The sequence below is a fragment of the Lagopus leucura genome, unplaced genomic scaffold (genome assembly GCF_019238085.1).
Source record: "Lagopus leucura isolate 7727_CA_CO unplaced genomic scaffold, USGS_WTPT01 Super-Scaffold_100008, whole genome shotgun sequence".
NCBI classification, from domain to species: domain Eukaryota; kingdom Metazoa; phylum Chordata; class Aves; order Galliformes; family Phasianidae; genus Lagopus; species Lagopus leucura.
The window spans coordinates 6035101-6059882 of NW_024962265.1; the positions used below are offsets into that span (position 1 = coordinate 6035101).

The following is a 24782-nucleotide window of genomic DNA, read 5'->3' on the forward strand; positions in this document are numbered from 1 at the left end:
CCAGGAGAAGAAGAGTGATGTTCTAATTGTTTCACATTACTCACAAAAGAAAAAAAAAGAATTCTAACTCTTTACAAGGTGTCTGTTGAGAATACTACTGAATGAAAAAAGATGAGCCATGTTTTGCCCCAGGTGTCACCGGGACCAAAACTGAAAATTTAAGCCTTGCTTGATGCACAAGACAGATTCACCTGCAGGGAGTCATTTGTCATAGACAGAAGCCCTTGCTGTTCTTGCTGGTAGTGGTATTGATTATCAGCTGTTCTCTTCTTCCTGGTCTGAATATCAAGGAGCTAATTCCACAATCTGGGAGACTTTGTAAAAGAGCTGATTCCATGAAATGCATTCAGTTCCATAATGGTGAAGAATTGCATGGTATGCCTTGGCTCCTGTGGGTTGGCAGAGCAGAGTTAGCAGTGAATGTGCTACAACCAGGCAGCTCAACAAACCCTCAGAGGAAGGATGGGTTCAGCACTCCTTCGATTCACAGGGCTGCTCACAAACTCTTGCTTAGGTTGGAGGAGGCACAGCTAGGAGACTTGCAGAGGAAACAATCCAAAATCATTGCACGTGCTGTGCTGACAACCGAAATAAACAAAATGAAGCGGAAAACAGATTTGGAGATAACCTATCTGCCCCCATCCTGATGTGCAGGAGATATTCTAGATTACCATGGGACATCACAGCTTGCAGAATCAACCAAAGGAGTAACAGCAACAATTGATATCATTACACTTGCAACAAAATAAAAAAAAAAAAAAAAGAGGACTTCTCCTCTTTCCACTTTGTAATTCAGGCAGGAATCAAAAAAGTTCATGCTTTTATACAAGAGCAATAAAAAAAATTAAATATTTATTTTGAATAACAAGCTAAAATTCAAGCTGCAATGTTGGCAATGTAGATTTTAAACACAGATCACAAAAGCGTGCACAAAAATGTATTTGAGCAAAGAACAAAATAATACTAAGAATTATACTAAACAGCTGCTGATTTTAAAGAAACAAAAAAGGCTTGTAATCACTATACAAAATATAAAATGTATTAAACACTACCATCCACAGAACAGAGGTTTATTTTAGCTTGATTATATTTAAAAATTATTTGTGAAGTTATTTATATAGTGAATTGTAAATGAATATTATACAGTAACCTCCTTTTGGTCTGCAAAACCTTTGTTGCACTATAGCACATCCAATCACATTGCAAAAAAAATGATTTTTTTCCTTACCATCAATAAAGAAAAATCATTGATAATACAGTAAATGTTGTCAGGTCTACAAATAATGAAATTAAAAATGACTCCTTCGACTCTGAAGCTATTTCCATGCAAAGTCAGCACTTGCTCGTTTCAACAGAGTGCACTACACCAAGCAATGTCCAGGGTCATAGATGCTCTTGGTAAGACTAAACCTTACAAAATAAAAATAAAAATCAAAGACTGAATGTAGTCATGCAACCCTCTTACTACTGGGTATACCCACTGTGTCGCTTATCAAATTTATTGCCTTTCTGGAATATCACTCAAGGCATCCAAATTAGACCTATGATAAATATACACATAATGAAAGGACACAATGCTGTTTGACACTACTACTGGTAATGTCTGTGCTACGTGAAAGCACCTTTAAAAAGAGCCTATGCGGCAAGAGATAAGTGTCTAAAGATTCAAAATGAATCAACAGTATTGGATAACAATATAATTCTCAACTCAGAAGCTGCCTCAAGATTAGGTGCATCTTCAGTTAATGTAACAGGAAAAAAAGGCAATGGATTTTATTTCATTAATTGCATCCACTCATAAACTGACCTAAGGCCACCAGATGTGCAGACACAACAAATTTTCTTTTCTTTTTTACAGTTCTTTAAGTTGTAGGATGATAAAGGAATAGATCTATTTAAAAACAAACAGCTATTTCATCTCTATTAAGAGGTGGCACCAGGCGTTGGGTTCACGTTCTGAGTGGCCACCTGTGGTGCGACTTCAATGATTCGTGGCTTGTCTATGATTCTGGCCGTGCGGTTGCCCTTCTCTACAATGCCAATAATCCACGCTTGGTGACCTTCGCCGTATTTGGGAGACTTGATCTCGGCACAGAAACGTGCTGCCTGTTCTCGTGGTAAACAGATGAGGAGACCTCCTGCAAAGAAAAAAAGCAGCGCCTTTAATGTCTGTTTGCAGAGAATTTCAACCTTCGTCTGCCAAATTCCTCTTCAGACAAGCACTCGGTGACTTCATGGGTTCCGTCAAACTGCAGGACTCCAAGAAAGGACACAGTGGAAGCCTGTGAGCCTGCGCTTCACAGAAAGAAGTTTGTTCCTGAATTCAGTGTTTGGCGTGTACGTAAATCCAAATACACACAAAAGAGGCTGGCAAAAGGACATCACACTGATGCCAACAAATGACATCAGAAACAACACCAGCATTGTAAACTTCCAACAGAGGACTGCAAAGTGCCTCTACAAGAAGTACACACACAAGTGTTCTGGATAAAGGTCATGTTCAGATACCTATAACCACATACTGGCGGCAGCTGATTCTGCAAGTAATCTTATTGCCTTTGATGACATCATTCATCAAAATAGAAACTGTTACAAGAGAATGTAAAAGGCAGAAAATCAAACACAGGCTTGATCCAGAGCTGCCTCTGACAGTCAGTCTCTTTGACCCCATTGTTACAGAGTTCCCCTTTAACCTTTTTTAGCCTTTCCCATAAAATCTTTTCTTACAGAGACAACAGAAGAATATCTATTTATAAATGCTTCTCAGAAGTAGCACAACAGTTGGTTAGAAAAGTTGCTATTAAGTAAATTAAAGAACCTCTGCATTCTAAAATTCCCAAAGCACTGACAAGGTGATTCTGCAAGCATCATAGAATCACAGAATCACAGGGTTGGAAGGGACCTCAAGGATCATGAATCTCCAACTCCCTGCCACAGGCAGGGCCACCAACCTCCCTATTTAATACCAGACCAGGCTGCCCAGGGCCCCATCCAACCTGGCCTTGAACACCTCCAGGGACGGGGCATCCACAACCTCTCTGGGCAGCCTGTTCCAGCACCTCACCACTCTCTCTAAAGAACTTCCCCCTGACATCCAACCTGAATCTTCCCTCCTTCAACTTAAAACCATTTCCCCTTGTCCTGCTACAAATACTAGAATGAGTTATTTGTTGTCAGCTCTAGCACAGATTTGCAGTGGGCTCTGATCAAGTCATTAAATATTTTGGTGTCACCCTCTCCTACAAAAAGTTACATATTTTTGGTACTGCTTACCTTTCTTGCCATTTATGCTGCATTACAAATTTGTGAAGAACTGCAACACAGAGCAGCAAATTCATCTACAGGCGCCTAGTTAAACCTCCAAGAGTCTTGTGCTACAGGCAATTGATGCAGCCAACATCTGTAAAGTGCTGTATTCCAAGAGACAGCAGCCTCTTGTAAGGAACATCTGAGTATCCCCCACTGGAAGATGTTTTGGAGAATACAATCAGTAGCTTGGATTTCCCCAAGCAGGAATTTGGGCACACGCTAGAGCTTGCTTACTCTTTAGAACACTGATATCACCAGAGTGCCTGTGAGCTATCTGACAGTCCTGTCCTGGAGAAGGGCAGCACACCAGCAGCACAAATTGTGCCAGCACACTCTGAGCCAACCCTGGGCACAAAATGCCATATGCTGAGCCAGCCACTCTGGGCTTGGTGCCACCACCTCCTCCCGGCAGTCTTGTGGCCCAGTGGCTCTTGGACAGCATCTCAGAACCTTGGGCACTGCTACATTTGCTTTTCCAAGCTATGGGGAAGCAGCAACTACTGAACAAGAAAATTTATAAGGATACGTGGACATGTGAAAGTTAATCTTTTGGTTCTGTATGAAGCAAATGAGGTGCCATTGAGAAGAACACCTACCTCTCTCACAGAGATTTCTGAACTTAACATCCAGTTAACAGCAAAAAGCAGAAACACGACAGCATTACTCCACAGGTAACAGACAAATCAATTGCAAAGAAATTATGTGCCATTCCCATGACAGGCTCTAAATCAAATTGAAGAGCAACTTCTGCCAACTTTTGCTGCAGGTAAATCAGGGAAGAGATTTGTAAGTTTCTAAGAGTTTATAAGCAGAGTGCTAAGCAGTCAGAATGGAGGAGTGGAAGTATACCAAGAAAGAGCATGAGAATAATCTTTGTTATCTTTTTCCCATGCAGCCTTCCTGCAATTTTGTATCACTTGTATGGCCACCCTGTTAACATTCTTTAGCAAGAACAGAAAAATATACCTAATTCCAGTTTCCAGCTGAAACAGATACCTCCCACCTGCTGGCTATCACTCACACTTTGATCTATAACCCTTAAGGAAGGCTATGAGCCTATCAGCAGTAGGCCTCTAGTCTGTGGCAATTACAATTACTTCTCTGGCAGGCTGACCAGTCCCTATAACCCTTTAGGTAAGTTCTAAGAGCTTCCACTACACGACTTGTGCTTCCAGCTGCTTTGAGTGCAAAAATCCCATACACAACTACAAAAAGTCTTCACCAGTGCAACATCACAGCCACCAGGAGTTTAAGTTGCTGCAACACAGCTATGGAAAATGAAGCAGAAGTGCCCCTCTGCACTGAAGATGCAGTATTTCAGGTTGTACCAAGTTTCAGAGGTCTGCATTCACCACTCCTGAAGACAAAGCAAACGGGCTGCAGACAAAGAACAAACGGCTGCAGTGGTTTGAGAGTTCATTGGATGTTTCTTTTTGGAGAGGAAAGGATGCAGATACTTGCTATCTGTTCTGGATTACTCTTCTAAAATCGTAAGGGTTTTTGGTAAGTTTTGAATATTGCTATTTTTAAACTGCTGTACTGCAAGCAGGGAACGGTTCCACAGGAAAAAAAAGCAGACTAGACAAAGCCTTGCAATTAAGAGATGATTTATGAACAGTTCATGAATCAAAATCAAAGTTTCCCTGCTTCTACTAACAGCTCTCTCATCGTGACAGCCCTTCTTTTCTATCCATTTATGTTCACAAGATGCATGGAAAGACTGCATTGTTGAGATACCTCTACTACACTAACAAAGCTGTCTGACACCTGATACCAGCTCCAAGAGCAGAACAGGACTGGCACAAATACACATATGCAAGAATATCCCATGCAGAATGTTTTTCTAACTTATTTCTGTGAGCAGTCAGTCTGATAAACAGAATGAGGTTCTTTAAGATAACCACGTGACTGCAACTTCAACCATTACCAAGGAGTTACCAAAAAGAGAGCACAAAATCATGTAAAACTGGAATTTTCAGAAAGCACATCATAAACAGCAGTTCCTGGAGGATGGAACTGATGACATGAGATCTTTCCAACACTGGCTTTTGTCAACAGGTGCCCAGCAAATGTGCACTGGGAAAAAAACGAGTCTTAAAATCCGTTCAAATTGTTTTCCAGTACATTTCTCATTGCCTGCCCACTCTACTGAAAAACATCTGTTCACAAATGAAAAAGCTACAGCATTTCTGGAAGTTGAAGACATCAGAGCAAAAACATACATTATATACTTCAGCATGGAGCAGCCCCCCTAAAAGGCATCCTCCCAACCGGACATACAGATACAGCAGGGCACACACTTGCCTCCATGAACATCGACCCTGGGACACAAAGTATGCAAACGTGTCAGACCATCCAGTGTTAAGCACAGAGCCAACGTATACTGCATAGCCTTCAGGCCACAGCTATCACATTCAGCTCTTATTTGGCTGACACTGCCCTGTAAGAAATCCCCACAGTAATTTTTAATGTAGGAACCCAGTGCTATGAAGAAATCCACATACATTTTTCGAGGTGCCCAATGCTCTCAAATAACCAGCTGTTTTATTCATCACCATCTATCTCTGTTGAAAGGTAAGCCAATTCAGAGTTTCAAAGGCACCTCTTGCTCTCATTCCCAAGAAGGATTTGGAAGTTGGCTGTTTTCCTCTTCTGAGTACTCTTGCAGCACTGCATACATCTGCATTGTTTTTACACTCTTTCAGTGAAATGACAGCCTTGTCCCCAGGGTGCAAAACGAGTCACCAATCTTAAGATTCAGGCACTCAGTTTGCAGCTAAACCATTCCATGCCAACTGCCACTTAGCCAAAAGAGCATCTTGGCTTTCAACTTCTACGCCTAAGCTATTTTTTTAGCCTCTTTGTAACCGATAACAAATGCCCTGTATTCAGGGCAAGCAGCAGCATTACCTGCACACTGATTACATGGACTGGTAGGTAGTAAGAAACTGTCCGGTGGTACCAACTGTATTTACAGTACTGTATTTACAGCTTGCCAAACAGCCATCACATATTTCTGGCCTCAGCTGACTGAAGCTGGATTTGAACTCTTCAAAGGGTTCATGTCCCATATCCTGTTACACATCATCCGAGCCACACACTCTCTGTAGGACAGAGCATCTGTTATAAACACAGATGGCTAAGGAACAATTCAGCAGATCATGGTAAGTCATGCATTCACTAGGGGAAAAGTTTATGGCTCTCACTGAGATGCTTCTTTCCAGATCTTCAGACTGTTTTGCTTCAAGGGGCCCCCTCTGTTGTGTACCGCAGAGAACTTGGATAATACTTTTGGAGAGCAGGAAGAGGGTGGGGAAAGGAGATAAGAGAAAAGACAGATTTGTTACTGCATCTTCTTCATTTCCCAAAGTGAACACACCACACTGAAGAAGAAAAACACAATGGAACAGAAGATTTGAGGGAAAAATGAAATACAGAGACTTTCAGCAGAAGATGGTGATTACTCTAGTAGGCAAAGTGGCCTACACTTACTAAGAAGACAGCATTCAAACCACAGCATCAGAAGTTTTTAATCGCCTGAAGACTTCAAATGTTCATCTGAAACAAACTTGACGTTCATAGCCTGATTCTCATTTTGTCTCTATTCACTGCCACTGCCAAGTGGCAGCTTTATTAAACAGAAATCTCAAAAACTGAATGAGTCAGAGACTAAATTCCTTTCTTGCTTCTGCTTACAGTCCCTAACATCAGGCTTCATAAGCTTAAGGGAAAAACATCTGTATTCTTGATGATCATAGACAGAGGAGGCCTCCCTCAGCCTCTGACACTGGCCCACTCAGCACTCAACTTCACACATTCATAATGAGAAATAAAAGCACAACTCATCTGATGAGGAAACCTACCGCATGTGGCTTGGCCTTTTGAGAACACCATGCCAGCTGTGCTGAGGCACTCGAGTATTCACTGTTCTGGAGTTAATAATTATGAGAAAAATAGGTATATCAAAAGAATTCAGAACCATCACTGACTTTCAACTGCAGAATGTTCCAGATGCCAAACACAGTAATGGTTTCTATAGTAGTGTTTCATAGGAACAGGATGGGAGTTTGGAAATTTGACTGAAGAACTTGACTGTGAACAGTTCTATGGCTAATGCTCTTTAACTTGACTAAAACTCAAACCAACGACGAATCTGAATACAAAGTACAGCATTTATACATTTAATACGTTCTCATACTCTAAGATGGATTTAAAAGGAAGGAAAAGGGTGGTGTAACTGTCACCTACCTGAAGTCTCTGGACAAGTCCCATGCATGAGGCCAAACATATTGCCACAAGCCTTACTGACAGCAGCCATCTTAGCAAGAACAGGAAGGTTATGAATAACAAAGGACACCTCATTTCGCTGCTGCTTGGCAAGGTTTTGTGCATGTCCCAGGATTCCAAACCCTGTGATGTCCGTAGCTGCATGTGCATTGAAAGTGTGCATAAGTCCAGCAGCTTCAAAAGAGGGAGAAAAACAATAAAAAAAAAATCAGGAAGAAGTATTGAGGAAAGCAACGTTTCAACAATATTATGCAGTTTGAATGTATACCTTCAATGTGAATCAGCTCTGCTTGCTGCTGAAATAAACTACGTAGGTCCTCCAAAAAAAAAAAAAAAAAAAGCCCACCCCAAACCTGTTTCTGAAAGGAACAGGAATTTCACCAAAACCGCATGCAGCCTTTAAGAAAATTCAATTTGTATTGAAGATATTAAATGATGCTGAAAATTGAATAATGCAGTTATATTTATGAGCACGCTCTATTAGACACGCACTACAAATTTATATTAGCAGTCCATGATTAAGGAGTTCGCTCCAGTTTCAAACTTTCCCAAGTTGAGGATGAGAGGTTCTGAGTTCAGCTCTGCCCTAAGGGCAAGGACAAGGTTCATCCTGTATCAGTTTTCCCACATCTGCATTCCCTGACAGACCAAGGAAAAAAAAATAAATTACACCAGCACTTAAAGTTCTGGACACTAAGCTGAGGAACTTAACAACAAATGCTGCAGGTCACAAGGGAAGGAAGGAGAGCTGGTGGATGGACAGGCACAGGAGGCCCAAAGTCCCCACCTCCCCATCAATGCAGTGGTGACATTCTTGGGCGTTTGCAACTACGGAGCCCTGGGCACCAGCAAGGCACCTCTGCATGCAGGACAACAGTTCCAGTTCTGAATATCTAAGCATTGCTAGAAGGGCCTGACAGAGGCGAGGGGAGAAAAACAAAACTAGGAATGTTTTGCCTGTCTTTGTTGCGTCCCAACACAGGAGCAGGGCTGAGTTACCTTCCATAAGACAATCCTGGTCATTTATTTATCCTGGAAGACTTTGTGAAAGAATGAAAAACCACTGGGATGATGTAATAAATACCAAATGAAATCTGAATAAATAGAAGATATATTTAACCATCTCCATTCGTTCAACTGAAAAGGAAACATCTAATTTTGTTCTTGGCTCATCTAAAGATATTTTGAACAACGGGAAATCTTGCCATAGAATTTCTATGGTAAAATATTACTCCTACCAAAATTAAAAGAAAAAAAAGGTGCCACACATTCTACACTTTGGGAAACACGTAATATGGCAGAGGTGATAATCTAAAAAGTTAAGTTGAAGTATACAAAAATTAAGAGCTTTTCTTTTTTTTATTCCATTTCCATTTATTTTAAACCAGTCAGGTCCTCCTGAGTTCTCCAGACACAAAAAATACAAGTGAACAAATCCAATACATTTCCCTTAAAAAAAAAAAAAATCTAATTCACTCCAGTGTTACCCACAACACTCATATGAGCCATAATCATCTCCAGCAGCATTTGTGACGTTGCTGTATAATTAAAAGAGGGCGTTTGATTTTAATTTGCGTGCTGCACAAACACTGAACAGCAGAAAGATGTGGCAGAAGGCAGGGATAATGCAGTTGTGTCACATTTCCCCATGGCAATGAAATGAAATTAAGTATGGAACTGGAAAAAAAAATAAAAGAATAAAAAAGAAACCCCACCACAGTCCTTCCCCCTTCCACAACAGACACATTTCTTCTTACCTGTTCGATTCAGCCTTGCCATATTCATCATTGCTTCCTGGTATGCTAGTTCTACATCTTCCTGTGTTACCACTAGTTTGATTTTGTTCCATTTTTCTGGCTAATGGAGGAAAGAGCGAGACAATCTTCTTAGGCTTTTGTCTATTTTAAAACACATTTTTATCACTGAAAGTTCTAAACCAAAATGCACTTGGTTTGTTTTTGATTTTAAACCTCAGCTTATGAATAATACAGTGTTTTACTCGGAGGTGCTGAAGCCTCCTGTTGTGCTTTCCCCTGCTTGCACCCATGTGAAGTTCACCTCAAGGTTTACGAAGCACCAAAGTACCTCAACCATTGCTCTCACTTGCAGAGTGGAGTGGAACAACCTACCCTATGCAAACAACTCCATCAGCACAGAACTCTCTGGCTTGAACTCTGCAACCAAATAATTTTTTTTTTTTCTTTTTTTTTTTTTTTCTGGATGTTGAAATTCTTCATCTCTGGCTTGTTTTTTAAATATAAAGTTCTTCATTTCACATCTGGACCCTCTGATCAGGAAAGGCCACTGATATCCAGAAGTCTAGCTCTCAAGGATGTACACTGTGGCAGGATGTAATCACTCCAGTAAATTAGGATTAAGACAGTTTCATAAAATCTATTTACAATTTAATATCAACACATCCTTCCACCCCTTCCCAAATCTCACATGGATTCATGCCTTCATCACATGCTAAGCAACACTTTTCATCCCAAAAGGCTCTCATGATAATTTAGGAAATGGTACCTTATAAAGAGCAATTGTTTTGTTCAAAGCTGAAGTAATTCCAGATCCAGAAGGAAACAAAGCAACCATTTAACTGTTTAGATCAACACTGTACACTACTTTAATTTTCTTCCTTTTGCAAATAAAATAAAATTACAGAGAACTGAACTACGAAAATTTTTAGACCTACAAAGCCTACACTGCTATTGCAAAGCATAAATGCATACAAAATTTCTTACTACCACAGGTGGAAAAACTGCTGAGAATTGTTGTATGATGCTGCATTGGCATCAAGAGGCTTGTCAAAGAGGATCTTATCCTTAACAAATGAGAACTGACTTCCAGTGGTGTACGAAGGAACTCAGAAATGGAAAGAAGGGAAAGAGGCTGGTCAACCAAAACAAATCTTTTTTTTTTTTAAAGGCCAAGGAAGTACAGAAGTAAGACCAGGATTTCTGAAATTAGGTTGAACCTGGTTTGACCAAGTAAATAAGAAAAGCATTACTGTTACACACAGGACAGGATTAAGGTTATCCTTACTTCTGTTATGACTGAAAAACACAGCCATTTTATATTAGTTTTCAAAGTATGTTTTTGAGGCTGATCATGGAAAGGAAACAGGTAAGAGTGGCAATCACAAATGTGGTGAAAGCAGTACTACAGGCTGAGAGGGCCACAAACACAGGCAGGCTGCAAATTAGACACAAATTACTCCCACTGTGACATCATACCATCAGATACTGGCACAATGGGATCAGCAGACAGGAAACAAAGCCAAACTGTTTGCCCAAAAAACTTCAGAAGGCAGATTTAGACAGACCCTTCCCCTTCAGAGATCTGTCATAGCAGAGACTAGCAAAGCCTTCCTGGAAAGGCAGATGGAAGCCTTTCATGCTTTTGAGCTAAAAGAGAAAGAGACAAAGGGCTGCCAGTTCCCCGCTGCTGACTAATCACTGCACAACTCGGTAGCCAAATTCACACAGCTTCATCACCTCCAGCACATCCCTGACCGCGTTCCCCTACAGAGCCCAGCTCCCTGCAGCCTCTTTACAGCTTCTTTCCTTTGCATCCCACCAGAGCTGTTGCCAGCAACATATCTGGGCCTTGATTGCAGCAATGCTGCCAGTAACCAAATACAGAGGGAAAAAAATTTGTCCTTTTTTGGATCATGCTTTCCTTAAAGCAGCTATTGCATGGTTGGTGCCACAAATCATCCTTTAACAAGTCACCAGGAACTCACTCACAACTGCTCTGTATTTTTTCATTTTTTCTCCTCCAAACTTGTTTTGCAGTCACGTATCTCCACACCTTTCCTTCCTCCCTGGCCCAGGCATAAGCTTGCTGTACTATGTTCCCTCTCCCACATACTTTTCAATACAAAGTCAAACTCCATACTGAAGCCTGATTTACAGCTGGGTTTGAGATGGGTAAGTCTAGTTCTATTTTCCTTCCTCTTTCACAAGACAAAGCTAAAGAAAGGGCAGCACTGATACTCAGAAATTTCTCACCACAAGCAAAGATATATGCTGTTTACTGTAATAAGAGAATTGATTTCCTTCTGTCCCCATTTTTCAGACCAGAAAGTGGTTTTGGTTGACAGTCAAGGAAATTACAAGTACTTGAAATATGTGGAAATTCAGAATGTTGTTAATTTGCAAGTCTGTTTGTCAGTAAAATAATAGATATGTAAAGGAGTGAGATTATGGCCAGAAAACAGGCTATAAAACATGTGTCTTTCTTCATTCGATTTTCCTATCAAGATTATCTGAGGCCTTGATCCTTGTATCTGTCTGGAAAATGCAGGATTCTGCAGAGGCCAAAAAGTCTGGGCCTTACCCTGCCCATTTCAGGGGAAACATTATTTGTCTGGTTGCTCACACTTCAGATTCCAGCAAAGGCTGAAGCTGGTTCTCTCCCACTTTTGCTAACACAAGCTTTGGAATTAAAATCCAGACTAAATCAATTTCAGCTCGCTCCTCTGCCTGTCTATTGGCTCAGTAGTCCCCAAAGCAGAAAAGAGGCATCTTTTAAAAACAAAAACTGAGCAGCTATAATTCTGAAGACATACACTGGGAGCCAGACAACATAAGCAGATGCCAATTTTGCAGTCACATTTCAGTTCAATAGTTACATTCTTGCCCGAAGTAACAGATGGAAATACATCTGCATACATAATGCAGCTACTATTATTCCTAGTGAATGCACAGGGTGACACATGTGAAAGGTAGAGATATTTCCACATACACAAGCAGAAAGTCTATGAATCCAGACAGGGCCTAAATGACACCAACCAGCTTTTGCCAACTATTTGGGCATGTGGAATAGGGCATAATTTCACCCAGGGTGCCAGTCTGTTGCACTGTTAGTCACCAACTGTGTTCATTACTGCAATGTCTGAGAACTAACTAAGAATTAGACCCAATTAAGACAGGCTCACTAAACTCACTAAAAATGGTAAGCTGTCTCAGTTCCAAAAGAACCTTGCATGTAAGAAGATAAGGCTGACACAACAAGGAGGAAGAAGAGGAATTAATTTCTATATCATTCCTGGCTGAGCACTCAATAATACTCTTCATACTGAAAAGTAAATGCTGCAGTTTTTCATTCCGAGGTTTTGAGGGAATGGGGAAGGTCACCTTTACCTCCTGCCTCTTTTTCCTATTTTGTTTTTGGCAGTGTACTCACAATATCTAGCCACTGGTGGACGGCTACAGCCACTTGTGTTCCCAAGGGTTTAGTTAATACAAGCACATCTCCTGGCACTGCATTGTCTGGCCTGAAAGCAAAGAATTCATATATTAATTACAGAGTGAGAGTCACATGTTATTAGGAATAAGTGCTGATAATTAGATTTTCACAGACCCATGTATCTTATTGTGCAGATAAAAAAAAGACTAATTGCTGAATTTCCCTTTGGGATTCATTGCCAAGGGGTATCACTGAACAAAAACACTGCAAACTTACTTAAAAGTACTAATCCTTCTTTCTTGGAATAGAACAAAACTGGCAATCAGACAAACACAAAATTACACCTTTTCTTTCAATGTACTGAAGATACAGTACAGAACAGTGGAGGAAAAAAAAAACAATTTTGCTTACTCAGGACATAAAGTAAGCATCACTAGGATCACAGATAAATTCCTTTGTACAATGCAGCATGCCACAGTGGGACATTCAAGACCAGCTACTGTTAATCAGCCAGAATGATGTAAGCACAGCAATTCTCCAGATCTCTGCAGCAATTAGCAGGTTAACTGGGAGGTATTTATACATGCATCTTGCACTCTGACAGAAATTCATATCCCACAACTGCCTTCAAGACATGTACAGGTTAGAAGCTTAACTGTCCTGTCACAAGGAGAATAAGACCAAAAGATAGCAGGGGAAAAGTAAAAGCACATGCTGCTTAAAAAAAACCAAATAACAGACAGAAGAGATGTGGCATCTGCTCAGTGCTAAGGACAAATGCAGACAGGAGAAAGGACTGCTTTACTCAATAGGAGACAGAACACAGCATGGCATTTAAAGGATTTTCACTGTATCCCATCAGACCAATGCCTTTGATTGTTGAATGATTTAACTTACATTATAAATTCATTAGGCTGACAGACTGTTGTGGCCACTCCTCCTAAAACAATCCAGGGATTTAACACAGTTTGGCCACCAGTAACAGATGTTCCTGCCTCTTCTGCTGCATCTTTGAAACCCTGGATAATTAGAGGCATCACTTTGTCTCTTTCCTAGAGATCAAAACAGAAGTCAGAGTTCCATACACAGCAATGCTAGTCATTTCAAGACTGGACTATGGCTTTAATCACTCAAGTCAAATCCCCTCATGGCGAAAAGCTAATGACAGAAAAGCCAGCCTTGGGAAGAAGTCAGCCTGCAGAAACCACGTTATCCCATAAAGCCATGGTTTTACATTTCCTTGTAAAATGCTGAAGAAACATTCTCCAAAAGGTCACATAAAAGTAGAGAATTCAGAGAGTTCTGCAAACTCAGAACAACTATTCTGCTACTGTACAGTACAATTGTACAATATTATGTACGATAAACATGTATTGTAAGTACAGCCTAGCAGCGTAGTGCAATAAGACAAAGTTAAATCAAGCTGCATTTGGCCTCCACTAAACCTGTAAAATTTCAAGTTAGTTTCTTCTAAGAATGAACAATCCTTTTTTTGCTAGAGCAAGCAATCAAACGTGCTGGTAACTGCCATCAAAAAGAAACTAAATTAAGAAAAAAAGAACCTAGTTCAGTTTCTTCTGCTTCAAAGAGATGCTACAAAGCTGGCACAAGGAAACCAAAAGTACCTATCCAAATTAATACATCAATTGGTAATCAATTCCTGCCTTGAAGCACAGTAAACAGGAGCAGAAACTCCATTTCTGTGGGGATCACAAAACTGCAGCAGATTATGGAGCCACAGAAAACTGAAGTTTTAGCAAATAATCTCAGAGTTTATGAGGCAAGACTTGCACTTCGAACTGAGGAAGTGACTGAACCATCTCTTCTTTAAAAAGATTCAAAGTTTGAGGAGAAAACACTAAAGCTGCATACATTCTAAGTATGTATAGTTGTTTGGGTCCTTCTTCAGAAGCAGATACCCCAAATCTTACCCTGTCTGTCATTTTATTGCTGACTCCAAGGAGCATCAACATGTTGTCGCATTCTGTGACCCCCATGGCATAAAGGTCACTTAAGACATTGGCACATGCTATCCGTCCCTGAAAAAGAAAGGAGAAAGAAAGAAAGAAAAAAAATCTGCATAAGTTCAGACAAACACCTGCCACAAAAAAAAAACCAAGCTTCTCTGCATGAGTTTTGATTCAGACAGCTGCTTATTCTACAGGTTGCTCAGCTCCTGAAATCCATCCATAGACATGGCATGATCCATCACATGCAAAGCGTCCATCTAAAAATGCAGATGGCAGCTCCTTTGACAGGTAAGGTCAGAACTCATCCCAGCTGTTACAGTGCATTTATTTACAGCTGCAAGGAAGCTAATCTGGCAAGTGAAAATTAGTTGCTTCTGGATTGGAGTAACTAGGAGATGGGGATGTGGATGAGAAAGCTGTTTGTTCCCCTGCACCACCCCTGAAGCCACGCTTACTCTCCAGTTTTCAGGACAGTACTCTTCCTTCCAGAGGACACAGCTTGCTTCTCAGGTGCTTTTCCTGTTAGGATGTCACTAATGAGCTGCCTGCAGAAGGCACACATGTTCATGTCTGCCATAGGTGGCCCTGACACCACTTAGGAGCACACACAGCTGCTGAGGTGATGCACCTGTCTGTGCCCCATCACTTGTATGGTGCGAGAGACGTCCCTTCTCTGCCCCTTTTTCAAACAAGAGGATAATGCTGAATTTTGCTACAGCAAATACGTTTGTATTAATTTCTGTGTGAGCAAACATCACTAACAAAACTTTGTTCAAGAGGCCTCGTCTTCTGTCAAAGGTTGCTCTAATAAATCCTGACACTGACAGGACTCAGAAGGGTAACAACCTTAACTACTCCAGTTTTGCTAAATTAATGGATCTGAGTTTCTCAGCAAGTCAGGTTTTGTTGAGTGTAAAGCCACTAAAAATGAGACAAGTGTCCTGATGAAGACGTAACTTCCCAATGCAGTATATGTCCTTAGGGATGGGAAATGATTTTAAAACACAAATTCTGTTTTGTCAATCTGGAAGACTCCATGCATTTTGTTTAAAAAGCTGCAAAACTGTACTTGACATCTGGTTCTATGATCTTAAACCTGTGTTCTTCATAAAGTTCAGAGGCGATGTCATCATGATAAAAGCAATGTGCTTATTCAACACCGTTTGGACTACAGAAATATGCTTTAGTTGCAGACAGATTTATGGGGCAGAGGGAGAAAAAGAAGAAAGACATTTAAACACATTTCTACCATCTCCAGGACACTAAAATCTAATCACACGTTCAGAGTTCTTTGCAATAATTAGTATTAGCAGGCAGTTGCTTTACTTTCTGATGACACGAAATAACACCTCCAAGTCACAATTGAATATAATCAAGTTTTTCATAAATTCAAGAGCTTCCATTGGCATTGAGGGACTCCCTTGTGTATTTAGAAATCAGAACACATTTTAATTTATATCTCAGACTATGAAGAGAAGAATGAGCAAGGGACCGCAGAGTTAGATGGCTATTTGCTGTTACGCTTCTGGATGTTTACCAATACCACAGCCTGTCACTTTCCTTTTCTGGAAGGGGACTATTCAACCATCCTTCACTATTTTCAGTATTTATCAAACCAACTGCTGGTTTACACCCTCTTAAGGAATGACAGATAAGTTCCTAAACTCACAGTGACAACAGCTCTCTACTCTAGCAGTCCAAGGTCAGCGCAGTGCTGCTTTTGCCAGTTGGCAATGCCATTAAGGGAATGGACTTGGAGAGTGCAAGCAACGAGTCCCAAGCAGCAGAGGAAACTAAATGTGGCTTATGAATGTCAATAGAAGTAATGGGATTCACAGATGGGTCAGCCTAGCTGTGCCCCAAACATCACCTAAGACATGACTCATTGAAACACAAGAATCCACTGGTAATTCTATAAACTATACAGGCAAAAGATGGAATATCAGCCCCCTGTCCTCAGTGTTCAGTGAAGATTCTTAAAAGAGCGCCAAAAAGTTCCCTGTAAGAGAGAAGACCAGCCAGTTCCCTGCTCCTGTATTCCAAAAGGCCTCTCCATGGTGCCACAAAGAGGGGCCAGCACCAGTTCTACTACTGGAATCTTTATACCACTAAGCCTGGTTTCCAACTTTCCCAGATCACGTAAACTGAAAAGCCCCATGGTAGATACAAATTTTACAGCCATACATTGTAGCGATAATTCAGATAACACACATCAGGTGTTCTCAAAAACAGAGCTGAAGAAAAGGGGTCAGGAAGGATCTAGGCTAGCAAGAGGGAAAGTAGGAATTGGCAAGGCAGCAGCAGCCTGTCCTGAAAAGCACAGACGTGTCCAGAGCACACTGCTTTATGAAGCCAGGTCACAAACCAGGATTCCTGAGTCTAAGGGTTTTACGGAGAGTTGTATTTGCCTCTCCTTCGAATCACATTGGTCTACAAACGAAAAAAGCCATTGGAGTGAAATTAACATTGAAAAGAAAGAAAATGAAGGACTTGAGAGTTAGGAAATGCTGAAGTTATAGCTGATGGTGCCTGTGGATCACAGTGCAGACTGACTGACATGCAATCACAGAAGCTGGACTAAGGCCAAATTTACATTCCACTCCTATCACACTGGCCTAAACCTCATCTGTACACAGACCCACATTTCTCTACTGCAGCACCTCAATAATCCCTTTGTATCCCCGATGCCATTCACCACAACCTTCTCATGCCACCCCTTATAAATTTTTGTTACAAGGTGAGAAAAGTTTCTCAGCATGGTTCGAACCTACTGAGCAACTCTCAAAGAACGACCAACAAAACAACACAAGAACATGCAATCATATAAACAGTAAAAGCACTGCCTAGTGCAAACAATCAAATTCCAATTACAGGAGACACATCTCTTAACTTCCATTTAGTAAACACTTGTTGGAGAGCTCCTTACAGCACTACGAGGGCCTTTTTAAACATACTTGTTTTCTCACTATCTTCTGTTCAAGTCAATGCTTGAGATAGGAAAACCAAAGTTCACAAAGCACTCTGAAGTTGCCAGGTGCTATTACCAACTCCTGTCATTTCAGCTTTTCTAGTTGTAACATGTTACCTGGTTATTTCAGAACCTCAAAAAAGGCAAACTACTGTATGGTTCTCCTAAGTGGAGCTTCCTGTCTGCTGCTTTGTAGCTCCCCTTTAGGGCTTTTTCAAGCCAAATCTCACAGAAGAGACGGAGGAAAATTTAAATTCAGCTTTCATCTACAGCAAAAGTTCTGCAGTATTTGTGGCTGCCATGGAAAGGACTGCAGGATCAAACATCACCCTTCCCTTTTCACTTGCATTTGGGAAAGACCCTGAACGCAGTTATCAAACAGTTACTGCTGCACATCAAGGAAAAAAAGGTCAAAATTGCCATCAGATTGGTGAGATCAAACCAAATCAACAATATATTTAACTAACAATTCAATTTAGCCAACTTACCATCATATAAGGATCATCCACAATAGGATAAATATAATCTGTTGTCTGAACCAACGACAAACCTCCATGTCTTAATGGAATAACACAAGTGTCCATCCCAATTCCTGCAAAGAGAGAAATCCATCACTGAGGTGAGCAACTTTATCCTCAGTTGTCTGTTGGTCCTTACAAGAGACCTTACAGAACACTGCTGGGAAATACAGCCCTCAGTACTGCCTGGGTAAAGGCAACAAACCCCTTCCTTGGGAAAGCACATCACACAAGCGAGGAAGAACAGGCAAAGAATGAGAACTCCTGACCAGAACAGAGCAGAGGTGTAAATAGCTAAAAGCAAGAACGAAACTACAACATTTTTCAGTTTATTGCAGTACAGTAACTACAGTAAGTACAGTAACAGGAGTGCAGTACACTCCTTTTAAGAATGCCTGTGCTTGTATGTATGTTAAAAGTGAAGAGGAACTCCATAAATCAGCGTTGACAAAAGTAAACAGGGCTTCCTGTCACTCCTAACTCAACAAAAACACAGTGACGGTTTTAAAAGGGTACAGTGTCTCATACAGAGCACTACCTCACTTCAGGTGAAACAGAAAGCACCACAGATCACAGCTGAGGCCCTTGGTCAAAGAAGATTCACCCACTTGGAGAAATCCTGCAACAGCGTACCCTCACCTTACTTCTGGGAGGATGAAAGGCAGCAAGCTCATCTGCCAGACAGGGAAACACTTGGGAGAACAGCAATACCACAAATGCAGCCTTCTCTAACTGCGGACACTCAAACAGAATAAGCAATATTAAAACCTCCAGGCATTTGCTGTGATGCAGAAGCATGTACAAAAGTGGCAGGTCACACAGTAAAGCACACTAGCTGCCCATGCCCCCATCGATTATCTCCAGCCTAGAGGCAGCAGCAGGAAGCCTGCCTCCTTCCTAGGCTGACAGCAAGGTGCCCGGCACTGCTTTGTATACCCAACAGGGCAGGGCTCCTCAAAACAAGCACTCTTCAGGGAGCAGATGTCACACAGCAACTTTCCTCCAGGTACAAACAAAACACACTCCTACCCAGCGCTACAAGCATTTGGCAGTCCTTGCCAGGAACAGTGAGCCGCTGTCATCTGAGCTCCTGAGGACACAGAGCAGAATGCAGAGGCTGCAGAGGCAGAAAGCTACAGAGACACAAGGCCTTGCCTCAGAAAAGAAGAAATACTCAGAAGCAGTCATTTAGGGCCATCTCCATCCTCTGCTTAAGCCAGCAAGCTGCTATGCATCATGCTCAGTCTCTCCAGAGAAGCACATATAAACTGATAAAGAGGACTGGCTCACACACAGAGCCCTCAGCTCACCTTTTCATGCCATAACATTGAAGGACTGACTCTGTGCTGTTTCTGACACTCAGGCACCATGGGCTTTCTGAGGCTACATTTACTTCCACGCAAGAAAACCCAGACAAACAAACAAAAAAACCAACAAAGAGGGCTGATATATAAGCAGCTATTTAAAGAGGTGACTGAAAACAGTGACCTGAAGGTCTGCAACAGCTCAGGGAATTCCTACCAAACCTGCCGTTTCTTACTCATGGATACACTCACAGGCATAAGACTGCTCTGAGTAACAACACTTGTAAAAGTGAGGGATGCTGAGCCTGTAAGAGGTAATTTCCCTTTTGACTGTATCTCAAAAGAACTGTGCATACCACAAAGGCTGTAAAGTTACCTGCCTATCCCTTTTAAGCAAAAGGCATTAAAGGCAATTAACACCTAACTTATCTAAGGACAAACTTCTTAAAGAGATTCTCTCACTGAAAGTGCATATTTAAGACATCTGCCTTCTCCAACTTCCAGTACTAAGAGATTTCCTGTTACATAATAACACACGTGTATTGATGGCATTTGTCTGCTTTTTACCTTTCAATACATCTGGACAAGCAAAATCTATCAGTAACCCCATTACTAGTTACAGCCTGTAAGCTTATAAGGCAAAAAAGCTACAAAATTAAACCAAACTATTACCGAAATTAGAAACTTGCCAAAATGAAATGTTGCTGCAAGTAACATTTAATTTAGAGAAAACACACATAAATAGCAATTTAAGAATAAAACAAACAGTAAGTGTCCCTCATTAGGCAATATTAAATTGTAGTGCCATCCCAGTTTGACACACAATTACTGCTTATTTATTTCATACAAAGATTGCCATTGTCTAAGAAAGGGCTCCTTATGATCTCCTGTAGAATTCAATACTGGAATAATGGCTTGCAACCTGTTACTCTGCTAACAGGTAATTCGCCATATTAAAATAATTTCAAATAATGCTTTTGAATACTAAACTGATAATTAAATAACTGCAGAATAAATACTACACTGATATTCCTAAGTTGATGAAAAAATCCATTCTGCGTTGTGAAGTGGAGATCGACCACACAGGGCTGAGTAAATAGGCAAACAGAACACAAAATGCCATTAAACACGTTACATACATTCATTTCTCTACATCAATGTTAGGTACAGTAGCTGGTATCAAAATACCTACGTTTGCCCTGTTCCCCACGTAGGTAGCTTGTGCAGGTTGTTTTCCCTTATTGCTTGCATCACTGTGCAATACCAAAGAGAAAGTGAAGCTGGCAAGAACACAGATCTTGGAAAGAGCCCTTCCCAGGCAGCTTCTACAGGTGAGCAAAAGTTAAGAGTGGGGTACAACGAGAGGACTGAAAGGAAAAAAATCACAGCTGTGAAACAATCCGCTCCCAGTCCCTCATGTTCTCTGCCCCAGGAATGAGGGGAAGGGAGAAGGGAATTTCACCTTTAAGTCAACTAAGGTCTATTCATCGCACAGGTTTAAGAGCACAGTGTACTACTTTAATGTTCTGGATGTTAACTGACACTATTTCAGCTTGGAAAGCGTCTACCAGGAAGAGGGAGGAGGAGACCAATTCCCAAGCACGTCCCTGTTGCTCTGGCCATCCCTGACCATTTTTTGTTCATAACTGAGTGCACCACAGGACGTTAAACAATACTGTTCTCGTGTCCTCGATGCCAACCAGATTACTCTTCAGATTTCTGAGCGATGAGCATGCATTACACAACGTACAATTCTCAAACATTAAACAAATACGCAGACAAAACAGACAGGATCACACGCAACTAGAGGAGCAACTACTTACCCAGCCTGGGCATGACTGCCCCCAGGAACTGTTCATCTTCCTGAAAATGGTTTTCTTGTAGAGATTCGAGCAGCTTCTGTAAGACATCCTGAGGCACTTTGCAGCCTGTGCCCTTCAGCTCCGTGAAGCGGGTCAAGCGGAAGCTCTTGTCCAGTTCGTAGCTCTCTGGGTTAAATGTCTCTCGAACAGACATGGTTCTCTCCCACAGAGTGCTGGCCTTTCCCTCCCCAGAACAATGGTGTTGGTCTCCCTGCTGATCAGTCTAATTGAAAAAATTGGGAACATTAGAAAGTCCTAAGGCCTGCAGTACAACGGGTTTTCCCACATAGAGCGAGTTAAAAAGAGAAAAGTGCAAGAAATGACAGTTCCCAGAGCACTGGAGTCAATTTCCAAAAGGAAACATGGGCCCTCATACTGCAACACGCTCAGCAGAGACATCTATTTGCACTCAACACAGTGCAGGACTGTACTTTCAGCCATTCAAGTATTAATCACGTAAGTAAGACTTTTCAAATAACGGCTCAGCTTCAGTTCTGATGTAAGAAGCTGAAACTCCATCATATACTTGTTCTCCTTGGGGGAAAACAGCCCTGGTGTTACGTCGGTACAGGTAGCAGAGGAACAAAGCTGTATGTAATCAGCTTGCTTTACCTACAAACATCTAGTTTACAGCATGCCTACAGACATAAGAACACTGAAATCTTCCTGGCCCCTCCAGCCCTTTCTTAGTTATCCAAGGATACTGAGAACACACAGAGGTTTGGCCATTAGAATGGTAATGCAAAAAGAAAAAATGATGCAACTCATTTAATAAAATTCTTAACAATGCACATCTAATTTTAGAACGTTTTTCCACTCTGACTCACATGCAACACAGTCCAAAACTAATAGAGGCCTAACTGAAAGGCTGACTTCTAAACAGGAACGGATAACATACAACACTATCCATCTGCCCTGGAGAAAAAGCTTTCAAGAATCTCTACAAGCAACCTGTATGCTGTGGTTTCCTAGAGAGCAAGGATCCTGCCTCACAACAGCAAGAGGAAGAGAGACGATATCTCAGAGAGACGATTGTGCTGTTTGGAGCTTCAGCTGAAAAGGAAAAACTGACAGCAGTATCAGTGAGTTCAGCAGCACTAAAAGTAAGAAGTAAACCTGCTGGCTGTGTAACCCGTCCACCCTATCCACCACTTATTACTGATTATATCAGTGACATATACCTTGAAGTCTACTACTTTGCAGAATATATTTTGTCAGTTTTAGGTCTGGAGCCCTGCACAGGGTTTTCCCTCCTTCTCTGAGAGGCGTTTTGCTTCATTACAACAAATCCCACAGCCTGGGCTCGGCTGGGATCCAAACTCAGTTACCCGGACGTGTCTTGGAAGAGCAATGAGTTCAGCTCATAATTGGAAGGCAGCAGCATGAGGCACTGAGCACTTGCAATTGCAATAAAAAAAAAAAAAAAAAAAAAAAGATATACAAGCTGGAAAACAACAGAAAGCAGAGACAAGGGCTTTTCAAGTAGAGTTGGGTTGCACGGCTTTTTTTGTTTGTTTGTTTTTAAACACTCCATTCCAATAAACTCCAGCAGCGTACAAGCAGCAGCAATGTATGCATCATCCCACAGGAACCCTTTCCCCCACATTTCTGTGCTCAGCAACCCCTGCCCACTTACACAGGGAAGCAGTCACGTAAGGTTTGAAAGACCACTACGATCATCTAGCTCAACCACCTGCCCACCCCCACCATGCCCATTAACCATGTCCCTCTGTGCCACTTCTACCCTTTCCTTGAACACCTCCAGCAACAGTGACTCCACCACCTCCCTGGGCAGCCTGTTCCAATGCATCACCACTCTTTCTGAGAAGAAAGCTTCCTAATATCCAACCGGAACCTCCTCTGGTGCAACATAAGGTCATTCCTTCTCATCATATTGCTGTTACCTGGGAGCAGAGGCCAATCCCCCCCCCCCACCACAACCTCCTTCAGGCAGTTACAGAGAGTAGTAAGGTCTCCCCTGAGCCTCCTCCAGATAAACAATCCCAGTTCCCTCAGCCGCTCCTCATCACATTTGTGCTCCAGACCCCTCACAGCTTCATTGCCTTTCTCCGGACACACCCCAGTCCCTCAGTGCCTTTCCCACTGTGAGGAACCCAAACGTGAGCACAGCACTGAGGCGCGGCCTAAACACTCACAGCCCACCAGGAACTCCAGACAAATCTGCGAGACGCAACCTGAGTCTGCAAGCAGAGAGTGAAAGAGCCGAGCCGAGTTTATTGAAAGCATCCACGGTAACTTTTTATTAAAGATCTGCGGAAAGCCGCACGGAACACGGAGCGATTCGCGGGACCGAGCTCCTCGTGCAGCCCTCCTGCTCCTCAGCACTCACACCACTGCTCGGGTTGGAAGGGACCTCCATTGTCACCCTCGTCAACCCTCGCCTCCCTACAGAGCGGAACGAGCAGAGCAAAGCGCCGCGTACCTACCGCTGAGCGGGCGCCAGGCACCGAAAGGGGCCGGAGCCGGGCGGCTCCCAGCGGCGTGGGCACCGCGAGGCCGAGCGCTGCGGAGGGACATGGCTCGGGGACCGGCGGCCGGACGGGGCTCTTTGTGCGGTAGGAAGAAGAGGAGGATGAGAAGTTGCGCCCGCCGCTCCGTTCGGCCCCCTCGGGAGCGCGCCTCACACAGCGCCGTGCGCGCGCCCCAACGGCCGCGGCGAGGCAAAGCGGGGGGGGGGAGTGCGAGGGAAATAAAAATGTCGGCGGGTGAAAAATTTAACCCGTCCGGTGCCGGCGCTCCGAGGAGCCGCTCGTAACATCGCCGCCGCCGCTCCGTCCCCCCTCAGGGGTTGAGGGAAGGCGCGGGGCCCGGCGGCCTTAGCGCGCACCTCGGGGCCCGGCCGTGCGGCGCCGCGACGGCGGAGGCGAATTCCCCTTTAAATCTCCCCGCCTCGCCCCCCCCCCCTCCCCCCTTCTCCCTCACTCCTTCCCTCCCTCCCCAGGTCTCCCTCTTACCGGCTCTCCTCCTCCTCGCCCTCCACCTCCTCCCGCGAACGGGACTCCCGGCCCAGTCCCACAATGCACCGGGCGCGCCGGGCTCCCTCAGCACCGCCTGAATAGAAATGCCGCCGCCGCCGGGCAGGGGGGGGTTAAACCGCCCCCCCCCCCAACCTCCACGCGCAACGCCCTCCGCGCGCGCCTCCCCGCGGCCGCGCGCACGCCGCGCCCCCCTCCTCCCCGCTTCCCCCCCCCAACCTTCCCGCGCAGCCTTCCCGCGCATGCGTGTTGCTCTACGCGGGTGGGCGCGCTTGTGCCGCGGTGCGGGGTTTGCTTGGCGGGTGCGGGGCGTGCAGTGCAGTGCAGTGCAGTGCAGTGCAATGTAATGTAATGTAACCCACTTCTTGTCAGGGAGGT

At 42.9% G+C, this 24782-nt stretch overlaps 1 protein-coding gene across 2 annotated transcripts; it reads right to left on the minus strand.

Moving 5' to 3' along the window:
• Positions 1-1742: 1742 nt before the first annotated feature.
• SEPHS1 (selenophosphate synthetase 1) lies at positions 1743-24488 on the minus strand. Of its 2 annotated transcripts, none has more exons than XM_042872580.1 (9): positions 24384-24488; positions 21370-21631; positions 18213-18316; positions 14718-14825; positions 13684-13838; positions 12784-12874; positions 9354-9453; positions 7558-7770; positions 1743-2138 (listed from the first exon to the last, which is right to left on the minus strand). In XM_042872580.1, exons 2-9 carry the CDS (start codon positions 21560-21562, stop codon positions 1924-1926), a joined length of 1179 nt encoding a protein of 392 aa, XP_042728514.1. In that variant the 5' UTR covers positions 21563-21631; positions 24384-24488; the 3' UTR covers positions 1743-1923. The 2 variants fall into 2 exon arrangements, with proteins under 2 accessions (XP_042728514.1, XP_042728515.1); XM_042872581.1 differs by lacking the exon at positions 24384-24488 and adding an exon at positions 23856-24056.
• Between the last annotated feature and the right edge of the window lie 294 nt (positions 24489-24782).